At 34.4% G+C, this 23,376-nt stretch overlaps 1 protein-coding gene across 1 annotated transcript in view; it reads right to left on the bottom strand.

Moving 5' to 3' along the window:
- LOC110711216 (agamous-like MADS-box protein AGL27) overlaps positions 1-19,294 on the bottom strand; it is a 43,819-nt gene extending 24,525 nt beyond the window's left edge. The window contains exon 1 of the mRNA XM_021889594.1: positions 18,920-19,294. Within this exon, the coding sequence (XP_021745286.1) occupies positions 18,920-19,116 (197 nt within the window). The 5' untranslated portion in view covers positions 19,117-19,294. The remainder of the gene's footprint in view (positions 1-18,919) is intronic.
- Between the last annotated feature and the right edge of the window lie 4,082 nt (positions 19,295-23,376).

The following is a 23,376-nucleotide window of genomic DNA, read 5'->3' on the forward strand; positions in this document are numbered from 1 at the left end:
TGCTCAAAAAGAAAACCGTCAAAAACTTCAAGGACTCAAGACTCTTTGGAACAAGTCAGTTAGGCCAACTGGTTCCCTAAACATAAAATAGAAAATACGAAATAAAAAGACTCAAACTGACTCAATCTAAACTAGCTAAACCTTAGGCTTCAACTTCAGACTACTTCCCCCTTTTGGCATCATTAAAAAGTATCCACAAGTAAAAGCAATGTGCACAAGTTAATGTGCTTATCCATACAATGGCATCAACCACCATTCAAGCATTATGCTGCAAAAAGAGATTAGTCAAACAGTTCATACCATAGCAGAGTTAGTAGTTCATACAAGCCAACAAAGTTCAACCAAGGAAGCCCAAATCCATCCAAAAAGAAAGTTCATGGAATGGAGAGAAGTAGACAGACCAACAAAATCAGTTATTTTAGAATAAACATGAGGGTGAGGAAACAAGAACAGAAACAGCATCACTCCTCATCATCATTCTCGTTCCCTTCCTCCTCCTCGAACTTTGCAACATCTTCTGTATTATCATCTGATTCCTCTTCATCCTTGTCACCATGCTCTGCTTAAACCAAAATCATTATATTGCTAAGCATATTCTTGTGATTCCCCAATCTGTTTCAAAACCACTTCCTGACCTGCTGGTTCCTCTATTTTTTTTTTTTTTTTTTTTTTTTTTTTTTTTTTTTTTTATAAAACATGAGAGATATGTACTGATTCAGAATGTTCTCCTTGTTGCATAACGAGTGCAAAACTGTTCTCCTTGTTGCATAATGAGTGCAAAACTAGCATCACATCAATCAAGCAAAGAGGTTCTTGCTGGTACCCTTTTTCTCTTGGTTCCTGGAACAGCATCAATGGACTGTTCCTCCTGCACCTTCTCAGTGAACTTCTTTAATTGAGTTACTCTACTTCGTACCATGGTCTTAGCAATGGGTGTTTCCTCATAATAACCAACAATCTCTATTTCATCCTCTTCACTCTGAATTTTCTGAATTTCCTCCAACTTCGGGCTTAAGGACACTTATGCTTCCATCTGATGTTCCCCCTGAGACTGAGCTGGTTCCTTGAGTGAACAGTAACCAAATGAACAATGATGAATTTAAAGCATACGAGAGAGAGAAAGAGAATTTCGAGTGATGATGATTGATGATCTGCACAAAGGGTTAGTGTATATTTTTAACAATGAAGCACAAAGAGAGAAGAAGGAAAGAAAAGAGTTAGTTGAGCCAATAAAAAGCAACTGTAAAGGATATTTTTAAATTGAAATCAAAAATTTGGTAATTATCTTTTACCATAATTATCTCAACCAACTATAAATAAGGCATATGATATGTTTGCCTTTTATATGGGATTAAATAACTGAAATAAGATAAATTCCTTCCAAAAGGAAATATCTTATAGTAATCTTCCGAAAATAAAAGATATTATCGGATGACATATCAGAGCTGGTCTGCTGTTTCCCTTTGCTGGTACCTGTATAGAACCATGTCACGCTGTTTCTGGCAATTCAGCCTGATTTCACCTGTTTCTTACAACAATGATTCTCAATCCTTTTGAGATTTTGAACCATCTACACAACACTTGAAAGATATCAACATAAGTATGTACACACACTATACAAGAGAATACCATTCTAACCAATCATTGAAGGAAGTAATTGAAGCCAATACCTAAAATCTAACTAGACCTAAAAGGACTCTTAACCTACAAAAAGACTCTCTACACAAAGGCTTTGTGAAGATATCAGCAATTTGATCTTCACTTTTACAAAACAACATCTCCACCAATCCTTTTTCCACATTGTCTCTTAAAAAATGGTGTCTTATTTCAATGTGTTTTGTCTTGGAGTGTTGCACAGGATTCTTTGAAATATTGATTGCACTAGTGTTATCACAAAACATAGGAACACTTTTATAAATAACACCAAAATCTTTCAGCTGGTTCCTTATCCACAGTAGCTGGGAACAGCATGAAGCTGCAGCTATATATTCAGACTCTGCCGTGGATAGGGCCACTGAATTTTGCTTTTTAGAACCCCATGAAATTAGACAAGAGCCAAGAAAGTGTGCCATACCTGATGTGCTCTTTCTATCAACTAAGAAACCAGCATAATCTGCATCTGTGTATCCAATAAGATCATTGGTACTGCCTTTGGGGTACCACAATCCCAGATTTGCTGTTCCTACAAGATACCTAAGTATCCTTCTAACAGCCTTCAAGTGAGATTCCTTTGGATTGCTTTGAAACCTAGCACACAAACCAACAGAAAACACAATGTCAGGTCTACTAGCTGTTAGGTAAAGTAGAGAACCTATCATTCCTCTATAAAGAGAAGCTTCAACATCTTTTCCCTTAAGATCAGCATCTAATTTTGTAGATGGGGGAACAGGTGTATCATAAGCTTTGCTGTTCTCCATGCCGAATTTTTTCAGCAACTCTTTTAAGTACTTTTGTTGATGGATCATTATTCCATCATCCATTTGCTTAATCTGCAGCCCTAGGAAGAATCCTAGTTCTCCCATCATGCTCATTTCAAATTCACTCTGCATAAGATTAGCAAATTCATCACATAAAACCTGATTAGTAGCACCAAATAAAATATCATCAACATAAATTTGTACTACAATCAAGTGTTTCCCCCTGGTTCTTATGAACAAGGTCTTGTCTATTGTTCCCCTCTTGTAATCATTTGCCATCAAGAAATTGGACAATCTTTCATACCAAGCCCTCGGAGCTTGTTTCAACCCATATAATGCTTTGTCCAACTTGTACACATGTTGGGGGAAAGGTGCATCTTCAAAACCAGGTGGCTGCTCCACATATACTTCTTCCTTTAAATATCCATTGAGGAAGGCAGTCTTTACATCCATCTGAAACAGCTTAAAATTCATGTGAGCAGCATAAGCAATTAAAATCCTAATAGCCTCTAGCCTAGCTACTGGTGCAAACGTCTCATCATAGTCAATTCCTTCTTGTTGATTGTACCCTTGCACCACTAGCCTTGCTTTGTTTCTGACTATAGTACCAAGGTCATCTAACTTGTTTCTAAAGACCCATCTAGTGCCAATGACTGATCTTTCCTTGGGACGGGGAACCAGGTGCCAAACCTGGTTCCTCTGAAACTGATTTAACTCATCTTGCATAGCTAGTACCCAATCAGGATCAGTCAATGCCATTTTATAGTCAGTAGGCTCTACATTAGACAAGAAAGAATAGAAAGCACAAAAGTTTTGAAAAACATTTGTTCTCGTTTGAATCCCCTTATTTATATCACTAATTATTTGATCAGTGGGATGAGAAGATTGATATCTATAACTTTTAAAATTAAGACTGTTTTGTGCTTTCTCATTAAGTTGGGAACCAGCATGTTCATGGATCTCTCCTTCTTCTGAGGAGCCAGGAGGATTCACATTCATGCTGTTTCCTCTATCATTACTTACCTCAGGTTCAGGGGTGGTACCTTCTTCTGTTCCCCCTGAACTCATTACCTGTCTATTATTTGAGGAACCATCAGGACTTGGTTCCCCTTCAGAGTCCTCATTATCTTCATTTTCTTCTCTAGGCACTTCATCATTATCATCTGGTGGAGTATTTGGTAGGCCTAGATCTGCTTGCACTTCATCCGTGGGACCAGTATACTGGTTCCCCGTGAAATCCATCAATCCAATCACTTCATCAGGTTGTACCTGCGCAATCTCAGAAGACATGTTAAATTCATCAAAAATGACATGGACACTCTCCTCAACACGAAGAGTCCTTTTATTAAAGACTCTATATGCTTTGCTGTGAGAAGAGTATCCAAGGAAGATTCCCTCATCACTTCTAGGATCAAATTTATCAAGCTGGTCCTTCCCATTATTATGCACATAACATTTACATCCAAAAATGCGAAAATATGTAATGTTGGGCTTTCGACCTTTAAGAAGTTCATAGGGAGTCTTATTTAACTTTGGTCTAATGAGACCTCTATTCAATATATAGCAAGCAGTGTCAACAGCTTCTCCCCAAAAACTCTTTGGGAGACCACTCTCAATGAGCATCGTCCTTGCCATCTCCTCAAGAGTTCTATTCTTCCTTTCTACAACACCATTTTGTTGAGGTGTTCTAGGGGCTGAGAAGTTGTGATTAACTCCACGTTCCCTACAATAATCAATAAAGTTAGCATTATCAAATTCAGTACCATGGTCTGATCTTACCGAGACCAGCTTGTGGGTGAGCTGGTTCTCCACTTGTTTCACCAATGTTACCCATTCTTCAAACGTTTCATCCTTTGTGTGTAACATCATTACCCAAGTGTACCTAGAATAATCATCAACCATAACACAGACATATCTATGACCTCTTCGACTTTGTACTCTCATGGGACCACACAAATCAATGTGTACAAGTTCGAAGGGTCTGCTGGTACTCAAAACAGTTTTAGGCTTAAAAGAGATTTTGACCTGTTTCCCCCTTACACATTCAGAACAAACTTTATCAGCTTCATACTTAATGTTAGGAAGGCCTACAACTAAGTCACGTGTTTTAAGTTTGTTTAGAAGTGTTAGGCTAGCATGTCCAAACCTCTTATGCCAAATCCATTGATTATTGTCAGAAACAGCTTTCAAACAGATGGACTTGTCTTGAGGGATTTTATCTAAGAAGGTGATGTAAACATCATGCTTCCTGGTTCCCTCACATACAAGTTCTCCTGTTTGTGAGTTAACTATGTGACATAGGTTGGCTTGAAACTCAACTATATTACCTTTGTCACATAATTGAGAAATACTCAAGAGATTATGTTGCAAGCCTTCAACATAATAAACATCATCTATTGCGTTAGAAAGTGTCTTACCAACCTTACCTAAACCAGTGATGGTTCCCTTGCTGTTATCCCCAAAGGTGACACTTCCTCCATCAAAGGCCACTAGTGAAAGGAATTGATCTTTATCCCCGGACATGTGTCTTGAGCAACCACTGTCCAAATACCAATAGGTGTCTCCCTTCACTCTAGCCTGCAAGAGCAAATCAAACATTAGTTTTAGGAACCCAAACATACTTGGGTCCCTTTTCAACAACATTAACATCTTGTTGATCCTTTCTTCTCCATACATATTTTACACCCTTGCTGTTCTTATTAGCACTAATTTTCTTAGCTGGACATTCATGCATTTTATGTCCATTTTTACCACAATGAAAACACACATGCATCTCTTTAGTCATGACATACTTGCCTCGTTGATATTCTTTGATCCAGGTGGTTTCTCTGGGAGACCAGTTAGTCCTGGTTCTCTGTCTAGTATAACCAAGACCAACTTTTCCTCTGTTTCCTCTTGATGAAATCAGGTAATTTAAGGATTCTTGAGCATTCAATAATTTGTCCACATGTCTATGACTATCATTAAGTTCTTTTTCTCTGGTTTCAAGTGTTTTAGTTAACAATTCGTTTTTCTCTTTAAGAAAATCAAAGTTACTTTTTAAAGCTTCGAATTGTAGATTAAGCTTTGAAACCATAGAGTCAATAGACATGTCAACAACCACTGGTTGCTTGTCCTTTTTCAGTTGATTGATTTCCGCATGCAAATCACAAATATTACTTTCATACTTATCAATCGTATTACTGACATCTACACTGGTACCTGTAGGGGAAACAGTGAACTGTGCAGCTTTAAGTGAAGCAATTTCCTTGTGAGAGTTTTCCAGGTTGTAAGCCAATGTTTCAAAGGCCTTCAACAAGGAAGTTCTAGTACACGAATTTGCTTTACTTATAGCTACTGAAAAATCAAGAGTATCACTAGTGGTTGATAAGTCTCTAGGGAACCAGGAGGTCAGATCCTCTTCACCATCAATTGGTTCAAACGATCTTTCCTTTTCTAGTTCCACTTTACACTTGTCCAATTCAACCTCTAGTTCTGCTACTTGATTTTTTAGTTCATAACAGACTCCTTCTAGATGATCACAACTAGCAATAGCAATATTACATTCACCACGTTTTTCTTTTAATTCTCTTTTGCAAGTTATGTATGTTTCACTTAGTTTATAGCATTCATCTAGTAAGGAATCAATACAAGCAAGCATATTTTCTCTATCATATTCATGCATATCTTCTCTAATTTGCTCTAAGCTTACCTTGCGTTCATGTAGTACATCCTTCTTTGCCATAAAGCATTTGTTGAATGTACTGGTTCCCCCTCTGGTTCCTGGACCAGTGCTGTTTTCCTTGATGTTTGTAAAGGCAGTTAGGCAAACATCTGAGTTGGGTGATCCTTCTTCCTCATCTGACCCTGAGTCAGAGTCTCCCCACATGGAAGCTATCATGGCATTCTTGTATGCTTGTTTATCTCCGGATTTAGACTGTTTGTCATTCCACTTAGGACAATCTCGAATAAGATGTCCTTTTTCTCCACACTTGAAACATCCTGTAGAAGAAGAATTAGAGTTAGATTTTTTATAGTTTTTAAAATGCTTACCTTTGAAATTCTTTCTTTGATCTCGAAGAGATCTCTCAAATCTTTTTGCAATCATGCTAATTTCATCTTCATCATCTTCTACTGTTCCCTTAAGCGCCATGCCTTTTGCTGGTTCCTTCTCAGACTTAGAGTCAATCAGCATCTCATGAGTCATAAGGGAACCAATCAGCTGTTCCAGAGACAAGGTAGACAGATCCTTTGCTTCATATACTGCTGTTACCTTGGCTGTCCATGCATCTGTTAAACTACGCAATAATTTTCTCACAAGATCCTCGTCAGATAAATTTTTACCAAGAGATCTAAGATCATTTACAATAGTCATAAACCTACGAAAGCAATCATTGATTTTTTCATTTTTATTCATGGCAAACAATTCATATTTAGACATGATTAAATCAATTTTAGACCGTTTTACCTCACTGGTTCCCTCAAACGCAAGTTCAAGGGTGTCCCATATCTCCTTAGCACTACTGCAGCCAGATATACGATTTGTTTCGGTCTCACCTATTGCTTGTTGTAGTATTGACATTGCCTTAGCATTCTTCTCCAGCAACTTGTAATCAGCAGTGACCAATTCGCTATCTTTCTTGGGAACCTGGTTCCCCTCAACATCTGTCTTGAGAATGATATTAGGACCATTTTTAACTACGAGCCAGCATTCATAATCAATACCCATGATAACATTCTGGATCCTGTTCTTCCACCAAGCATAATTATTTCCATTAAACTTGGGTGACTTGTTGTCATAACCGATTGCACTTAATTCTTGAGTACTCATTCTTAACTCCTCTAGATGTTACTCTTTCGAGAAGCTTAGGCTCTGATACCAATTGAAGGTTCAATGGGCACTCAAGAGGGGGGGGTGAATTGAGTGTTAAGTAATCGTTGGCTAATTTTGCTTCTTTTCGGATTATGTGTGAGGAACCAGTTGTGCTGGTTCCCGTACGCAGCGGAATATAAATAAGCAATAAAGAAGACAACAAATTTAACGAAATAAAACAAAGCAATAAAGAACACAACAAATTTAACGAGGTTCAGCCAACTCAGGCCTACGTCCTCCTATCCTAAGTTCTTTATTAATCTACTCCGAAAAACAAAGACAAAGAACACTCTGCTGTTCCCTACTCCGGGAACCAGCAAACCCCACACTCTACTCCGAGTGTGCTCTCGACTTACACTCGTAAGCCCAATGTGTTTGAACTCACAAACACTCACCCAGCCTTTAACCCCTTTGTTAAAGACTCAATACAAGAATCAAGAACTCCCCTTTGATCTCACTTCTACGAAGCTAATTAAGAGAAAATATTTAAGTACTAGAATGCTCTTGTATATGACTTGATGAATGGGATTAGTGCTTAAGTATATGCTCTCAAATAATTGCTCTTTTGATTTCTGGAGAGGCACACGAAATATGTGAAATAAGATGAGTTTATATAAGCTTAGATTCCTAAAACCTAGTTTCCTTAAATCACACAATCTTAGAGAATAAGATATAATGTAATTTTAGGAAAGTTTTTATCTTATTTGATTTAATCACAAAGATAGAATCAATTAAGATAAATACTCCTAGATTTTAGGTAACCAAGAATATTTCATCTTATTTCCAGCTGCACAAAATATTTTCAAGATAATCTTTTCGAAAAAATCTTTTTGTAAAATCTTTTTCCAAAACGGCAGCTCGAATACAGTGAACCTGGTTCCCCGACCTGGTTCCCTGAATTGAAACATGTTATGAAACCTGTTCCAACTTTGTACCAGATTTCATATCATACTTCAATATACTTTTAAGCACTTATATAACCCAAACATGCAAGCATACTACGGAGCATATTACATGAAAACCTAGATAACATATTAAAGCATAAATCGTCTTTTCTTCATGTAATCTTCAAGACTTGAATCTTCCTTGAATACTTCTATTATGAGCAAACAATCTTTCTTCGAAATATCTTCGAAAGGCTTCTATGCTCCAAGTCTTGGAATCAACTCAACTACTGCACATGTAACATGGTTAATGCACAATAAAGAGTATGTGACTGCTTTACCACGTAGCAACCATGGAAACAGTACATACTGGTTCCCTACCAGTACATAACACTTTTATCATATAACTGTTCCCTGTATAAAGACAAGTTAGTTCAATAAGAAAACTCATGTAAGTAATAACTTGTCTGGGGAAACAGTGTTCTATGTTAGCTGGTTCCCCCAACTGTATCGAACACTTTCAAGGACCTGTTTCCCTTAGCTGTTTGTCATCATTCAAAACTATCAATCAAAACCTAAGGGACTCAACATTTCTTCTATATATAACTTTGTCACGACCATTAAATTATAATTGACAACATATTTTGTGCATTATACTACGCTTAATAGACCCTTCTTGTGGTGATTTCATGTTAATATCATAATCGCACAAGTTAATACATGGCAACTAAAAAATCATCAAGAAGCTATGAAATAGTTTTTTATTGTCTCGTCACTTAAAAGGTACAAAGGATCAACTAAAGGATTTCTTAATGTAATTGATGTATTTATTTTAGGTTGTTTCAAACTCAATGATTGATCTAACTTTCATATATTTTGCTTGAATATTTGTTGGAAAATTTCAATGGGTATAAATGAATATTGTTCTACATCAAGAGATTAGTAAAACCACTAAAAAGCTTCATTACCTAACACTTTTTTTTATTCAATAGTGTTTGACTTGGTAAAACCACTAAAAAGCCCAAAAATCTATTGTTGAACACTGTATCTAAGATACATTTACCTAAACTCCATAACGCTATATGTCAAAGATAATTAAGAAGTTGTAACTTTAAATCCTTGAAATAATTGTACTTTAGAAAGCAACCAAGGTGAAGCTAAAGTATCATCACACACACACATATATATAGAATATTCAAGTTATAAGAAAAATGATAGTTACTCGAGAGGAACATAAAGTTCATAGCTAGGTGAAATATGAATGTTTTGATAAGTTGCGAATTGTAATATCTAATATTGAAAGATTAGTTGGCTGATATCTTCATTCTTGTCTAGTTCACCCAATTGTTTGATGTTTATATACACGATCCCTACTAATTTTGCTTTAAAAGTGAGGAAGGATTAATGTGAATTCAATTTGGACAAGAAGGAACTTGAAAAGGGTTGTAAGTGTGGACTATAAATACATGTGCATGAGTTCACTATGCACTTAAGGAGCACAAATGCACGTGTAAAGAACATCACATTATAATAAAGGAACATTCATAAAAAATAAATAAATAAATAAAGGAACATGGATTTGTTTTTCTATTTTTAAATTATAACCTAATACGAAGTGCAATACTTCATCAAATGTTTTTCTGTCATAGTGTCATGCTCTTTTACATATGCATATGTGTTATTTTGGTGTATAACGAGCAATGTGTGCATGTGTATCGAACGACTAAGATTATAAGGTTGAATCTTATGTCTTGTTTGGTTGACAATATAAAATGGGATTTGATAAGTTGAATAGTTGTTTGGTTGACACCAAAAAAAAAACAAAAAAAATAAATAAAAAAAAAAATTGAAAAAAAAAAAATCATTTCCCACAAAACATGGAAAATAAATTACGAATTCCCCATTAGTCAATTAAAATTCATGAGATTTTTAAATTCCCACATTACTAACCAAACAAGTTTAGGAAATTATTAGGGAAATAGCTTTCCATGAAATGCAATTTTCTACAGAAATGTAATTTCCATGTCAACCAAACGAGGCCTTAATATAAATGTTTTAGGACATTAAATCCCATGTAGGTCTCACGGAGATAGATATGAAGGTTTGCAAATGAAGCTCTAAAGACTGATAATTTTTGGACTAAGCTCTAATATTACAGAAGTTCGGACGAGAATTTTATTAGGATTATAATGAATATGGCAAGTCCTTACTTACTAAGTTGAATTGAACCCTATAATATCCAACATTTCCACTAGCAAGTTTCATATTGAACATGAAAGTCCTTGTTAAAGCTTTTGTGTGGACACTAGCTTTGGAAAGGATTTGCACGAATGAATTGCTCCAGAAAGTGTAGGCCGGTGAAGAAAACCAACTTGTGATCAAGTTCAAAACCTTTAAAATTGTACACCATAACTCAAGTTTAGAATATAAGTTCCGGAATATATATATATATATATATATGGGAAAAATATATAGATATAACATTAATTACACCGATCTACGCGTGATTTTATCATAAATTCCCAACTTAATTCTATTTTAAGAATTCTATTTAATACTTATATATAGCCCTAAGGGCTATATATATAGGAGTTGGATCATATGAAAACCAACCTTAATATGAAAACTGAAAACACAAAATCTTGACCGTAGATTCAAACTCATCTTATCCTACAGTAGGGGTTTTTTCCCACAATTACAGACAAAAGCCTTTTAGTTTCGCTCTCCTACATTTTCATGCATAACATTCTCTCTCCTCTCTTTTCTCTCTCCTAATTTCTACATTCTTCCTCAAACTTCATACTACTTCTCCAAAGCATAGTTGTAATTGATTGGATTCTTCATCAAATTGGTTCCTATTATCATCTACGATCTATCAAGGAAATCATTTATAATTTTGCTTTATTTGATCAGTTTAACCTTGTTTGAGTAAATTTTCTTAATTTTAGCTTTTAATCAATGTTTTTTTTTTTAGTTTTTCGTTTCTGATTTGTGTAATTTTTTGAGTTTTTCGTTTGTGATTTTTTATTGTTTTTTGAGTAATTATTTTGCATTTTTCATAATTTCATATTGTTGTTTTTTGAGTAATTTCTTGAGTTTTTCGTTTCCGATTTGTGTAATTTTTTTTAGTACTTTGCTTCTGTTTTTTGTTTAATTTTGTAATCTTTGGCAAATTTTATCTGATTGCTCGTCATTCTCCAATAATGCTATCCTAATGGAGCTATTTTCTTATACTTTTGTAAGAAGTTAAAGCACCTTTATTCATACTTCCTCCGTTTTTTTTATTGCATCATAGGGGTTTTGGAGACAAAATTTGGTAATGGAAAAAAGTAAGAGAGAGAAACGTAAAAATAAAAAATTGTCCATGTAATGTAAGATAAAATAAAAAGTAAGTATGAAAAAGTAAGGGTATGTTGGGTATTTGCAGTGTGAACATAGATATTTTTTATCCTAAAATGGAATTGATGCAATATTTTGTAAAATTCCCTAAAAGACAAGTGATGCGATATTAAAAAAACGGAGGAAGTATAAGAATTGTAAGTTTGATTTCGTGTTTTTCATTGTTTTTCCCACTATGTATAAGCCATTGCCTAGGAAAGCATGTCTGACATGACTGATCATATAAAAGCAACACCATACTCGGACAATGATCAGTTTCATTTTCATAGGAGTAGTTTTGAACGATATTTTGTTTAATTCTGCTTGCTTTTAGTTAATTAATTAGGTATTTAAGTGTAATTTTTGCTTGAAACTCTGCTCTAATTGTTATTCTTCACCTTTTTGTAACATGATTTTTGTATTTGTGATCTTAGTAAATTAGGTTTGAGTAAATTAGAAAAGCAAGGTATACTTGTTTTTATTTTCTTAATCACGTATTTTTCTAGTGTCTAGTATCAATTGATGAAAGAAGAATTAATTTAGTATAGACTATAGAGTATATATGTTTAGCATTGATGGCAGGAGCCCCGTTAGAAGCCTTGACTTGTGATATGTTGATGATCGTTTCGTCATACTCATAAATTTTCATGGCTTTGCTTAACAATTGTTGTGGCTTGGTCTTTGTATATTTATTCGTAATAATTCAGAATGATTTTCTCACTTTTTGTTGTGGGAATGCGTAGCTATTGTGTGTTGTTGTTGGGTTGCGTGGGTTGTACTGAAGTAGGTGAGTGGCGTGGATACTTGCAGGTTGCAACAAGGGAGTTACAAGGTTATTATTGCTGCTTGTTGGTGTTGTGTAGGTTAGCTGATGGTGGGGTGAACGTTTAGGCTGCTTAGGGGCAGTAGCAAAGGAGGGGAGCAGCAGCCTTGTGATGCAAAAGAACATTTGACAAAAAACCGATACTCTGAACTTGATTAGTTATAAGCTTTATTGTTCTTGCATGTTGGAAACCTATTAGCTCGAGCAATGTGTACTTGTATTGTGCACATGACGTGGGTTCAAATTCTACATAGGTTTACATGTAATGATATTAACAAAATGTAGTCAAAATTGATCGAATAACCTTTTTTTTTTTAATAGAGTGACCTTTATTTATACATACTTACATATTGACCTCTATGTAAATGTGGTCAAAATTGATATAATTAACTTATTTTTGTATATAGTGACTTTTATGTAAATGTGGTCAAAATTGATATAATTACCCTATTTTTGTATATAGTGACATCTATTTAAATATTGTCGAAATTGATATAGTTACCCTATTTTTGTATATAGTGACCTCTATGTAAATGTGGTCATGATAAAGTTATCCTATTGTTGTATATAGTGACCTCTATGTAAGTAAATGTTGTCAAACTTGATATAATTATCTTATTTCACTACTAGAAAATAGGCAAATTCCGATGAACCGGTTCTGACGGACAAAAAATTCCGTCGGAAAAAGCGAAATTTCCGACAAAATTATGTTCCGCCGAATATTTCTGACGAATTCAACAAATCCGTCGGAATTTTACTCCGTCGGAATATATGTGCTTTCCGACAGAATTTTCCATCGGAATTTACAATTTCCGACGGATTTATAGTCCATCGTAATATAAATAAAAAAATATTTTTTTGAAACCCTAAAATCTGGTTCTCCTCTTCTCTTACCCTCTCCGCTTCTTCCCTTCTATTTCTCTCTCCTTTTTCCCCTTTCTCTTTCTCTTTCCCTCACCACCTCTTCTCTTTCCCCTTTCTCTTTCTCTCTCCTTTTTCTTTCCCTCACACCTCTTCTCTTTCCCCTTTCTCTTTCTCTCTCCTTTTTCTTTCCCTCACACCTCTTCTCTTTCCCCTTTCTCTTTCTCTCTCCTCTTCTCCTTTAACATCTACAAACACAACCGCAACGGGTAGCCTATCTTTTCTTTTCTTTTTTCCCTTCACCGTCTAATTCTTTCAATGTTGTCGTCAGCATCGTGGGAGCACCGTCGTCCACCGTCAAGCACCGTAGAAGGTCGAAAATATAGGTTAAATATTGGTTAGTTTGTAGATCTAGGTTTATTTTTCACAAAATTTATGATTATAATTATTTTTTTGATGGAATTGTAATGTGAGTTTATAAATTTTGTAATGTAAGTTTGTAGATCTGGTTTTTCGATTTTTTGGTAATGTAAGTTTATAAATTGTTTTTTTCGATTTTTTGGTAATATTGAAATGAAATTGTAATGTAAGTTTATAAATTGTTTTTTTCGATTTTTTGGTTTTAGTTTCAGATTATTTTCATTTTTTTCCGAATTTTTTCGTCTTTTTCGATTTGGTTTGTTGTGGTGGTGGTGGGAAGGGGTTGGTAGATCTGTGTTGTGGGGGTGACGAGGTGGAGTGGGTGGCGAGGTGAATCTGGGCTATGTGGCTGGTTTGGGTTAGTTTTGGTTAGGGTTCGGTGGTTGTGGTTGGTGAATCTGGGCTAGGTGGCTGGTTTGGCTGATTTGGGTTAGTTTCCGGTAGGGGTTCGGTGGTGGTGGTGGTGGTGGTGGTGGTGGTGTTCTGAGGTGGTGATACGTCGTGCCGGTGGTGGCACGACGTTTTTTTTTAATTTCTAATAATTAGTTTTCGACAAAAATTCCGTCGGAACAGTATCCATCGGAAATTTCCGACGGATTTTTCCGGTGCCGGAATTTCTCTTCCGACGGAATTTTCGTTGGAAAAGTCCGCCGGAAGAGGTCATTTTTCCTACGAACGGTTTTCCGACAACCAGTTCTGACAGAATTTCCGTTGGAAACGTGTTTTCCAACGGAATTCAGGGTGATTCCGACGGAATTTTTCCATCGGAAATGGCCTGTTTTCTAGTAGTGTTTTTATATATAGTGACCTCTTTATAAATGTGGTCAAAGTTGATATAGCTACCTTATTTTTGTATATAGTGACCTTTAAGTAAATGTGGTCAAAATTGATATAGTCACCCTATTTTTGTATATAGTGACCTCTAAATAAATATTGTAAAAATTGATATAGTTACCTTATTTTTGTATATAGTAACCTCAATGTAAGTGTTATCATAATTGATATAGTTACTTCATTTTGTATATAGTGACCTTTATGTATATGTTGTCAAAATTGATAAAGTTACATTATTTTTCCGTATAGTTACCTTTACGTAGATGTTGTCAAATTTGATAAAGTTGTGTATTTTTGTATGTTGTTACCGATAAAGTTGTGTATTTTTGTATGTTGTGTATTTTCCGTATAGTTACCTTTACGTAGATGTTCCCTTTCTTTTTCTCCCCTCCTTTCCGAGGCACAAAACATACTTTGCCATTTGTAAGCCTAAGACTCAGTCTAAGTAATGATTGTTCAGAGAGGATATTATCGGGTTTGAGATATGTTGGGGATTCACATTCAACATCAATACCAAAAGATTTGAACAACACAGTAAGGAAAGAGCCATATGGAATTGTGGTCTTTTGAGCATAAAAATTCAAGTGTTCAATCATTAGAGCAGGGAAATTAATCTGTATTTTGCATGCAAGACAGAATATGAGGGAGGCATCCAAGAGTGATACGGTACTCCGTTTTTGTAAACGGGGTACTATACCTTGTCTCTGCTTAAAGGCTTAGTTAATATATCAGCAATTTGTCATTCAGTAGAAATAAAATTTGCCGTTGAAGTATGGAGGCCTTTGAATGGATGTACTCCCGAATTCCTTTTCCTCTGTGTAAGCCATTTTCCAGGAACTTACTCAACAGGGTTGCCTGCGTGTTCTGAGTTCCTGCTCTGATACCAACTGACAGTCTAACTGGCTAATACAAGAGGGGGGGTGAATTGTATTTGAGGTGAAATCTAAAAACTTTTTGCGGAATTTAACTAAATGAAATAATGACGAGAGAAGATATAGGCTTTTCTAAATTTCCACTATGTAATCAAACTCTGTACAAGTGAAGATTCAAACCCGTTAACAAGTTCCCCAAATTAGGAACTTGTTCCCAACTCTCACAGAAGACTTCAGCAACGAAGCTTCCTTAACCTCACCTTACAAACTCACAAAGGGAAAGTTGGAAAGATCATTTGGCTTTCAAACCGTTAGATCTTATTAGTAATAATGGACGGTTGAGATTTTTTGTTTTTAGTTTTCACCATAAGCCTTGTTTTCAGTGAAACCTCCCCGTGTATATATATAAAATAAGACTTCATCAAAAGTTGAAAATATTACTTGTAATATCTTTCAAAACAACTTAAAATTAGAATTTTTTATGTTTATCAAATATGAGAGACTTTTCAACGTCTCTAAAAACATGCACATAGGCAATCATTGCACTTGTGCATTTAACTTAATTAGTTGTTTTATTCAAAAAATAATGTTGACGAAATATTTACTCATGATAGTTAAGATTTACGATTTTAAGATTTATTATTTTATTAGCCTTAATATTTTGGGCTTGGATTATGATACAAATCAAGACAATTACGAGTATTTTTATACAATATGGTTTGTCAAAAGTTAGATCTAGGCATGCTACATGCGTACATACTTTAAGAGTAAGTTTTGTATGTGGCTAGCCACATAGTGTGGCCATATTGATTTATAAGAATAATCTTATTTATATATATGAGTAACCCTATTTATTCAAAAGAGTAACCTCATTTTGCCCATTAAAGTAACTCCAATTCATTATATGAGTAATATCAACTAATTTAGAAATAAATAACCTCATTTGTTCATTCGAGTAACTCCTATTTTTTTGTTTTAAAAATTGAAAGAATGATTATGCTTATGTAAGAGAGTAACCCCATTTTTTCATTTAAGTAACCCACATACGTCAAGGTAACCCCATATGCTCATCACCATAACCCCCTATTACTTATTTAATTATCTTATATGTGAAGTGGTCACACCATGCGGCTAGCCACATATAAGAATTTGTGCATACGTTAATAGTTCCATTTTTGTAGGTGGGATTCTTATAATTAGCTAGGGGGACTTAACTACTTAAGTTTAGTGTAGTAAAAGTTCAGCAAGAGATTTACTTATCTTAAGCATTGCTAATGTTAAATTATTCCAAGACATAATTTCATGTTAGAATTTTTTAGATTTTATGGTGATCTTCGTTAAGGTATGAATAATTAGTTTCATTGTCTTATTTATTTTAAAAAAAGACATTTACTTATCTTAAGCATTGCTTTTTTTTTTCTTTTTTTTTTTTTTTTGAAAAGAATCTTAAGCATTGCTAGTGTTATATTATTCCAAGACATAATTTCATGTCAGAATTTATTAGATTTTACGGTGATCTTCGTTAAGGTATGAATAATTAGTTTCATTATCTTATTTATTTTAATAAAAAAAAAAAAGTTTCTAGGGATATTCTTGATTTAATCATTTTGTCTTTACAAGATGAGATTAAGAGAACCAAAAATCCTAACTTGACCGAATCTCTCACGAGTCAACTTAATTTGATCCATCTTTATGACGCACAAACCTACCCATGTGGGTGGGGAAGACGACCCGAGTGGAAATTGGAAAAACTACACCTAGACCTAGCATTGAGACCAATGGTAGAAACTATCATAGATCTAGAAGCTGGAAGGAAGAAACATTTTCACGACATTTATTCTAGCGCAGAGGAACTTAAAGCACATACTCGTATGTAGCTACCAAAAAGCATATACTTCTTCTGTTCTTAAAAATTTGTCCCAAATCTTACAACCTACTGTTATCGAAACGTGATGAATAAACGTTTTAAAATACTAGTGGAAACGGATTTTCCAATAAAATCAAATTAACATACTATGTAGCCATCAAATCGACAGTACTTTGACTGTCAACAATGCTTATATTCCCTTAACTATGAAGATATGCTTTGTGTACTAAAGAGCAGTACATGTTCAACAAGTGGATAGGCTTTGGCTGTTTTGGCGCACTAATAACACTACACGTTGAAAAGTCTAGGCTCAAAATACACTACTACTAAAAGCACACAGAAATAAAGTATTTTTTTCCAAATTAAGAAACATTATATTACTAAAATTAGGCCATCCATATAGTACACCTCTAAATTTTCGCCCTTGTTACTATTTATGGAAATGTTTTACACTAAGTTTATAAATTTCTAAATATATACTCGTAGTATCATAATTGATAAATTTATACGAGTAATTAACATAATTAATGGTTGAAATATCAATCAAAATCGTATCATAATTTATATACGAATAATTCTAGAGATGAAAGGAATAGTTTTTATAAAAGACAAAATAAATAAATAAATAAATAAATAAATATATATATATATATATATATATATATATATATATATATATATATATTTGTGTGTGTGTGTGTGGGGTTGAAATTAAAAGCTAATAATAAAAAAATAGTTATTAATACTCTGTAGTATTAACAATACTGTACTGTAATAATTATTCACTAAATGATGTTTTCCTTTTCATTTGCAGGTTTGCTACTAAAAAAGGAAAGTTTTACACTTCTATTTATAGTACTCCGTATAAAAGAACCTAACAATCCAATAGAAAAAGCGCTTCAACCTCACGCTATCCAATGTAATATACTAATCACGAGATAAACAGTTAAATATTCAACTAACTTCATGATTAAGAGCAACTATATCATACGAGTAAAATATAGCTAAAGTACTCCGTAGTATATTATACAATTAATAATAAACACTCACGTGATTTTAAAATTAGTACTCCGTAGTTAAAACACTCACGTTAAAGACAAGGAAATTAAAACTAAAAAACAATCAAAAACAAAAAATAAAATGAAATAATAAATTTAAAAATTATACCATAACAATAAAAATAGTACTAATCAAATCATCACAGTTACATACGAAGTATACTGTACTTCTTCAGTTAAAGGATAACTCCAAAGGTTGTTTTTTTTTTGTTTTTTAACGGGAAGAAGGTTAAAATTCTTTATAATTTCAATAATTCAGAATTAATCATGGAACCACCGCCTCATAAATTCAAAATATATTTTTAAAAATCTAAATTAAAATTTCCATAAAATTCAGCATAAAATTGGTGCAAATTCCATTTTAATTTTAAACTATAAAAAATGAAAAAAAAAAAAAAAAAAAAAAAACTAGAAAATCGAAATTATTTCAAAAAAAAAAAAAATCAAAACCCGCGCAGATCGAGCTTATGTGAACAAAAACCTAAAATCGCGTAGTAGTAAATAAAGCTCTAAAATCCAAACAAAACTGCAAAGAAGTTTCCGCCATTTGTACATACAACAAAAGCAAAACTCGAGCACAAAGATTCAGACAAAATATTCATACAAAAACCAAATCAAATGAAATAAGAGCGAGAAAGAAGAGGAATACTAACCTGGAAGAAGAAGAGGAGCCGCTAACGAATTCGTAAAGGCGACCGCGATTAGAGAAGACAAGAACAGCAACATCGACGTCACAGAGAACGGAAAGTTCTCGAGCCTTCTTGATCAAACCAGACCGCCGTTTCGAAAACGTAACTTGACGACTGCTTTTATCTTCGATTCGCTTCATCTCTATCTTCCTTCTTCCCATCCTTAATTACCGCTTCGATCTCTTACACTTATCTCTAATTTAGTTTGAAAATGAGAAGATGAATTGAGAAATAAAGGAAACCCCAATATACTGTTTGGTTTTGTTGAGTGAGAGAGAAAGATAGGGAGCAATAAATTTTGACCCACACAATTGGAGGACATGATTTTTTTTTTATTGGACGGATTTTTTTAAACTACACGTGGTTTTTTATATAATTTGGACTGGTGTGGAATTTCAGTACTTCCTTTCTTATGGGTTTATCCTTTACTTATTTTCTCTTTTTTTTTCTCTTCCTATTCTTTACATTAAAAATTGTTTAATGTTGTGGAAGTGTTTTTGACACATCGCGTCATTATCTTCCTACGTTGTATACTTTGTACATGTAAATGTGACGGTAATAATTTATTGTGTGACTCATTCTAGTTTTTTTTTTTTTTTTTCGGTTTTACTTGACTTTTTGTACATTTTACATAAGCCATCTTGACTAATTTTAGTAATTTATACTAAGTTTAGTTTGTCAAAGTTGTGCATTGACAAGTGTGACGGTCAAACTAGAGCGCTTGAATAAAAACGGAGGAAGTATAAGATAAATTTCTACATTGGCATAATACGTGCCAAATCAAAATAGAAAATTTATTTTGAAATAGAGGGAATGGGTTTTTTTAACCATGGAAAATAATGTATCTCGAATACCAAATACTTCTTCCATACTCTTTTAAGTGGCACGTCTTTTATTATATTTGTCAACATACAAGTTCATCGGTCTAAGTATTAATAAATATAAGTCACAAAAAAATGACATTATGATGAAATATATAATAAGACGATTCAAATAAGACCTCGCATTATTGTAACTATAAATCACAATTCACTAAGATAGTACAAGCCCTAATTGTGCAGGTCACCCACCTCGCTCCGCGATCGTCGGGATGACCGCTCCAACTAACACTCTACGATCATATAGGCTCTACGGGTAAAAAATAAAAAGAGTGCTTGCGGATCTAGTCTTCGACAGAGATACCCTTTGTGATCCATGGATCTCCGATCGGGAAACCATATCCAAGCTCTGTGGCTAGTCTGTACAAAGTGGTTGCCTTTGCTCAATTTAGGTCAGACCTATCGAATAAGGGAGAAGATTGTGATTTGACTTAGTTATACTGCTAGAAAACAGGCGATTTTCAACGGAATTCCATCGGAAACAGTCGTCATAAAAGTATTTGTCAGAAATTCAACCTTTTCCGACGGAAAAGATCTACCATCTAACCCTAAATTAAAACAAGATCTACAATACAAAAAACCTTGAGTAGATGGTCGGACTCGTGCGGTTGACGATGCTCGCGACGGTGGTTGTAGTTTCCGACTTGGTGTTGCGCGATGGTAGTGTTGGTTGCACCGTTGTTGTTGCACGGTAGTGTTGTTGGTTGTTGATGTTGTTGGGGAAAGAAGAGGAGAGAAGAAAGAGGGGAAAGAGAACAGAAGAGGAAAGAGAAGAGGAGATCAAAGTAGAAGAGAAAGAAGGGGAAAGTGGTGGATAGAGAAAGCAGGGGAAAGGGGGAGGAGAGAGAAATAGAAGAGGCAGAAAGGTTAAATATAAGGGAAAGGGGAAACAAGCTCCGGTTTAGAGTTAAAAGGTTTTTTTTTTTTAATTCCGACGGAAATTAATTTCGTCGAAATTTTTAACTTACGACAGAATATTCCGTCGGAAAGTACATATATTCCAATGGATTTTTATTCCGTCGAAATTTTCGACAAGGTGTTTGAATTCGTCGGAAATATCCTATGGAAAATATATCCGTCGAAAATATCTGATGGAAAATAAATCCGTCGGAAATTTCAATTTTTCCGGCTGAATTACATGTATGTCGGAACCTGTCCATTGGAAATCGGCTGTTTTCTTATAGTGCTAAAAGGTTGATCTTACCCTCTAACCTGGTTGGAAGTTTAAGATCATTGACGGGGGCCATCCATCTTAGTGTCAGTGTTGGAAGAACAACAGCGTAATTTCATACCTCTCCTTTCTAGCTCGCTTTGGCTGGAGATCAATAAGATGTAATCACTGAGGTACTACATTACTTTACGCGTTCAGGGATTAGCCTTGATTAGATCCTCTAATGTTACACTATTCTTCGCATTCATCATGCAATTTCGCTAAGATAAGATGTCGACTCTTCTTCTCTGCAACTTCGTTCTACTATGTAGTAGTAGGATAGGGTGAGGAGAATAATTCATAGTTTCGAACAGTTTTCCATTGATAAGGCATTAAAGGATTCTTCTTTTAGGTTTTTCCTTGTCATGTACAACGTTTATTCTAAATAACCCTATAGAGTTATGCCCTATTACTCAAAAAAGAAAAAGGACATTATTGTGATGGATTTTACTTCTGAAGTATTGAATGAAACCTTTGTTGGAATATTTTGAGAGTGTTCTCACAGGTCTCGAAACTGAAGAGGGGTGAAGCGCTTGCCTTATTACTACAAGGGAAGGGGCGAACGACATTCTTTCCGCGTGTACAAAACTGTGGAGAAGTTGACCGGCTCATTCAAGCAGACGTCTTTGGCAAAGTCGCCACTATAGTTAAAAAAGAAGTGTGACTAAGCTTCTCAACGAATAGATAGAACACGAAGCGCTAGCGCTATTGGGTAGGTTTTGCGGGGGAGAAGCTTGCTCAAAGTATAGTTTATGAATAATACTTCGTATCAAAAGCCAAAACATTTTAACTAAAAAAGAATGAACAAAGTATATATTTTGACGGTTTGGAAATTGGAATATATAATTCAAATTAGTTTTTATTTATTTTGCTCACTATAAAAAAATGTAGAGAAAAAAAGACTAAGAAAACTGTGTCAAACCGACTTTAAATCGATCTTTCATATAAAATACCAAGCTAAGTTTGCGAGCCTCCTCAATAATCTTTTGGATTTATTTTGCTAATTAGATAAAAATAGTGGTCCGGCTGATATGCAGGAAGAAACTTGTGCTAAAATTTTAAAGTGATGTTCATGCTCGGTCAATGGCCTGGGGCATTTGTCTAGCTACCTCTGCTACGATGTTTCTACAACATGCTTGTGTTGTGTCAATTTGATTTTGTAATCTCCAGTTTAAATTTTCTCTAATTAGTTATTAGTTATAAATAAGCAAGTTGATGCTCGGGTTGGCCCATTATGCTTGTACAAATTAAAAAGACATTCATGCTTCTTCCATGACCCATAATCTTCTGCTTTAAACTAATTTGGTCAAGTCTAATCTTATATTATCATTTCTGACATACACTAATATTTGATATATACGAAATACTTAAGTTGAACTTAACGTGGCCTAAAGTAAGTAAAACCAAAGCTCAAAGCATTAACCAACACTAGAAAGATAACTTCACGATGAAGCTTTTTGAAAACTTCCAACTTCAAATGTTAATAAAATTAGGTAGCTTAATTGCTTTGCAGGCTTGCAGCCTTGTATATATATATAAACAATAAAGTCGAAGAAGATGAATTGAACACTATCATCATTCCAAAAGACGAGTAACTTAAATTTAATTTAGTAGATCGATGAAGTAATTCAAATATAAATTCAGAAATTGAAAGTCGGTTGGTTGAATAGTAGAAATGGATTGGTGCATATCAAGCGGTGGGTAGATAATGTCATCGAAGCCGCAATGTTGTCTGACGACTGTTTTCTTAGTCAGTCTACTTTTGATTACTCTCTTTTGGTACTCAACTACGAGTACACAACTTGGCAATGGCTATATTCTACAAGTATTATTCTCTCTTTTCAAAGTTTAAGCTTTGTTTGGTTCACCTTATTTTTACTGATCTGGTCTGGTCTGATCTGATCTGGTATGGTCTGATCTGATCTAATTGTCTGATTTGACCAAACTTTAACCTTAAGTGTACGATAAACTATAAGGAAAAATTATATCAAGTGAGATCTTGTTAGATTCGTAATAATGTGTAGTTTATTAATATATAATTTTCACAATTTTTTTCTTTACGAAATTAGGAATATTTAGCGATAAAAAATCGCACATAAAACGATGTTCTGATCTGAACTTATTTTTTCTGATCTGATCTGATCTGAACTTATTTTTTCTGAAATAAGTAAAAATAAGTTGAACTAAACAAGGCCTAAGTGATGTTATCAGTCCGAAATCTTTCACAACTTTATCCGATTTGAGCAGGGTCGGCTAAGGGCCTGTGCAAATAGACCCTTAGCATAGGGCCCATAATATTGAGGGCCCAACATTTTCGGAGCCCAATTGTAAAA

This window comes from Chenopodium quinoa, unplaced genomic scaffold, assembly GCF_001683475.1.
Source record: "Chenopodium quinoa cultivar QQ74 unplaced genomic scaffold, ASM168347v1, whole genome shotgun sequence".
Classification (NCBI taxonomy): domain Eukaryota; kingdom Viridiplantae; phylum Streptophyta; class Magnoliopsida; order Caryophyllales; family Amaranthaceae; genus Chenopodium; species Chenopodium quinoa.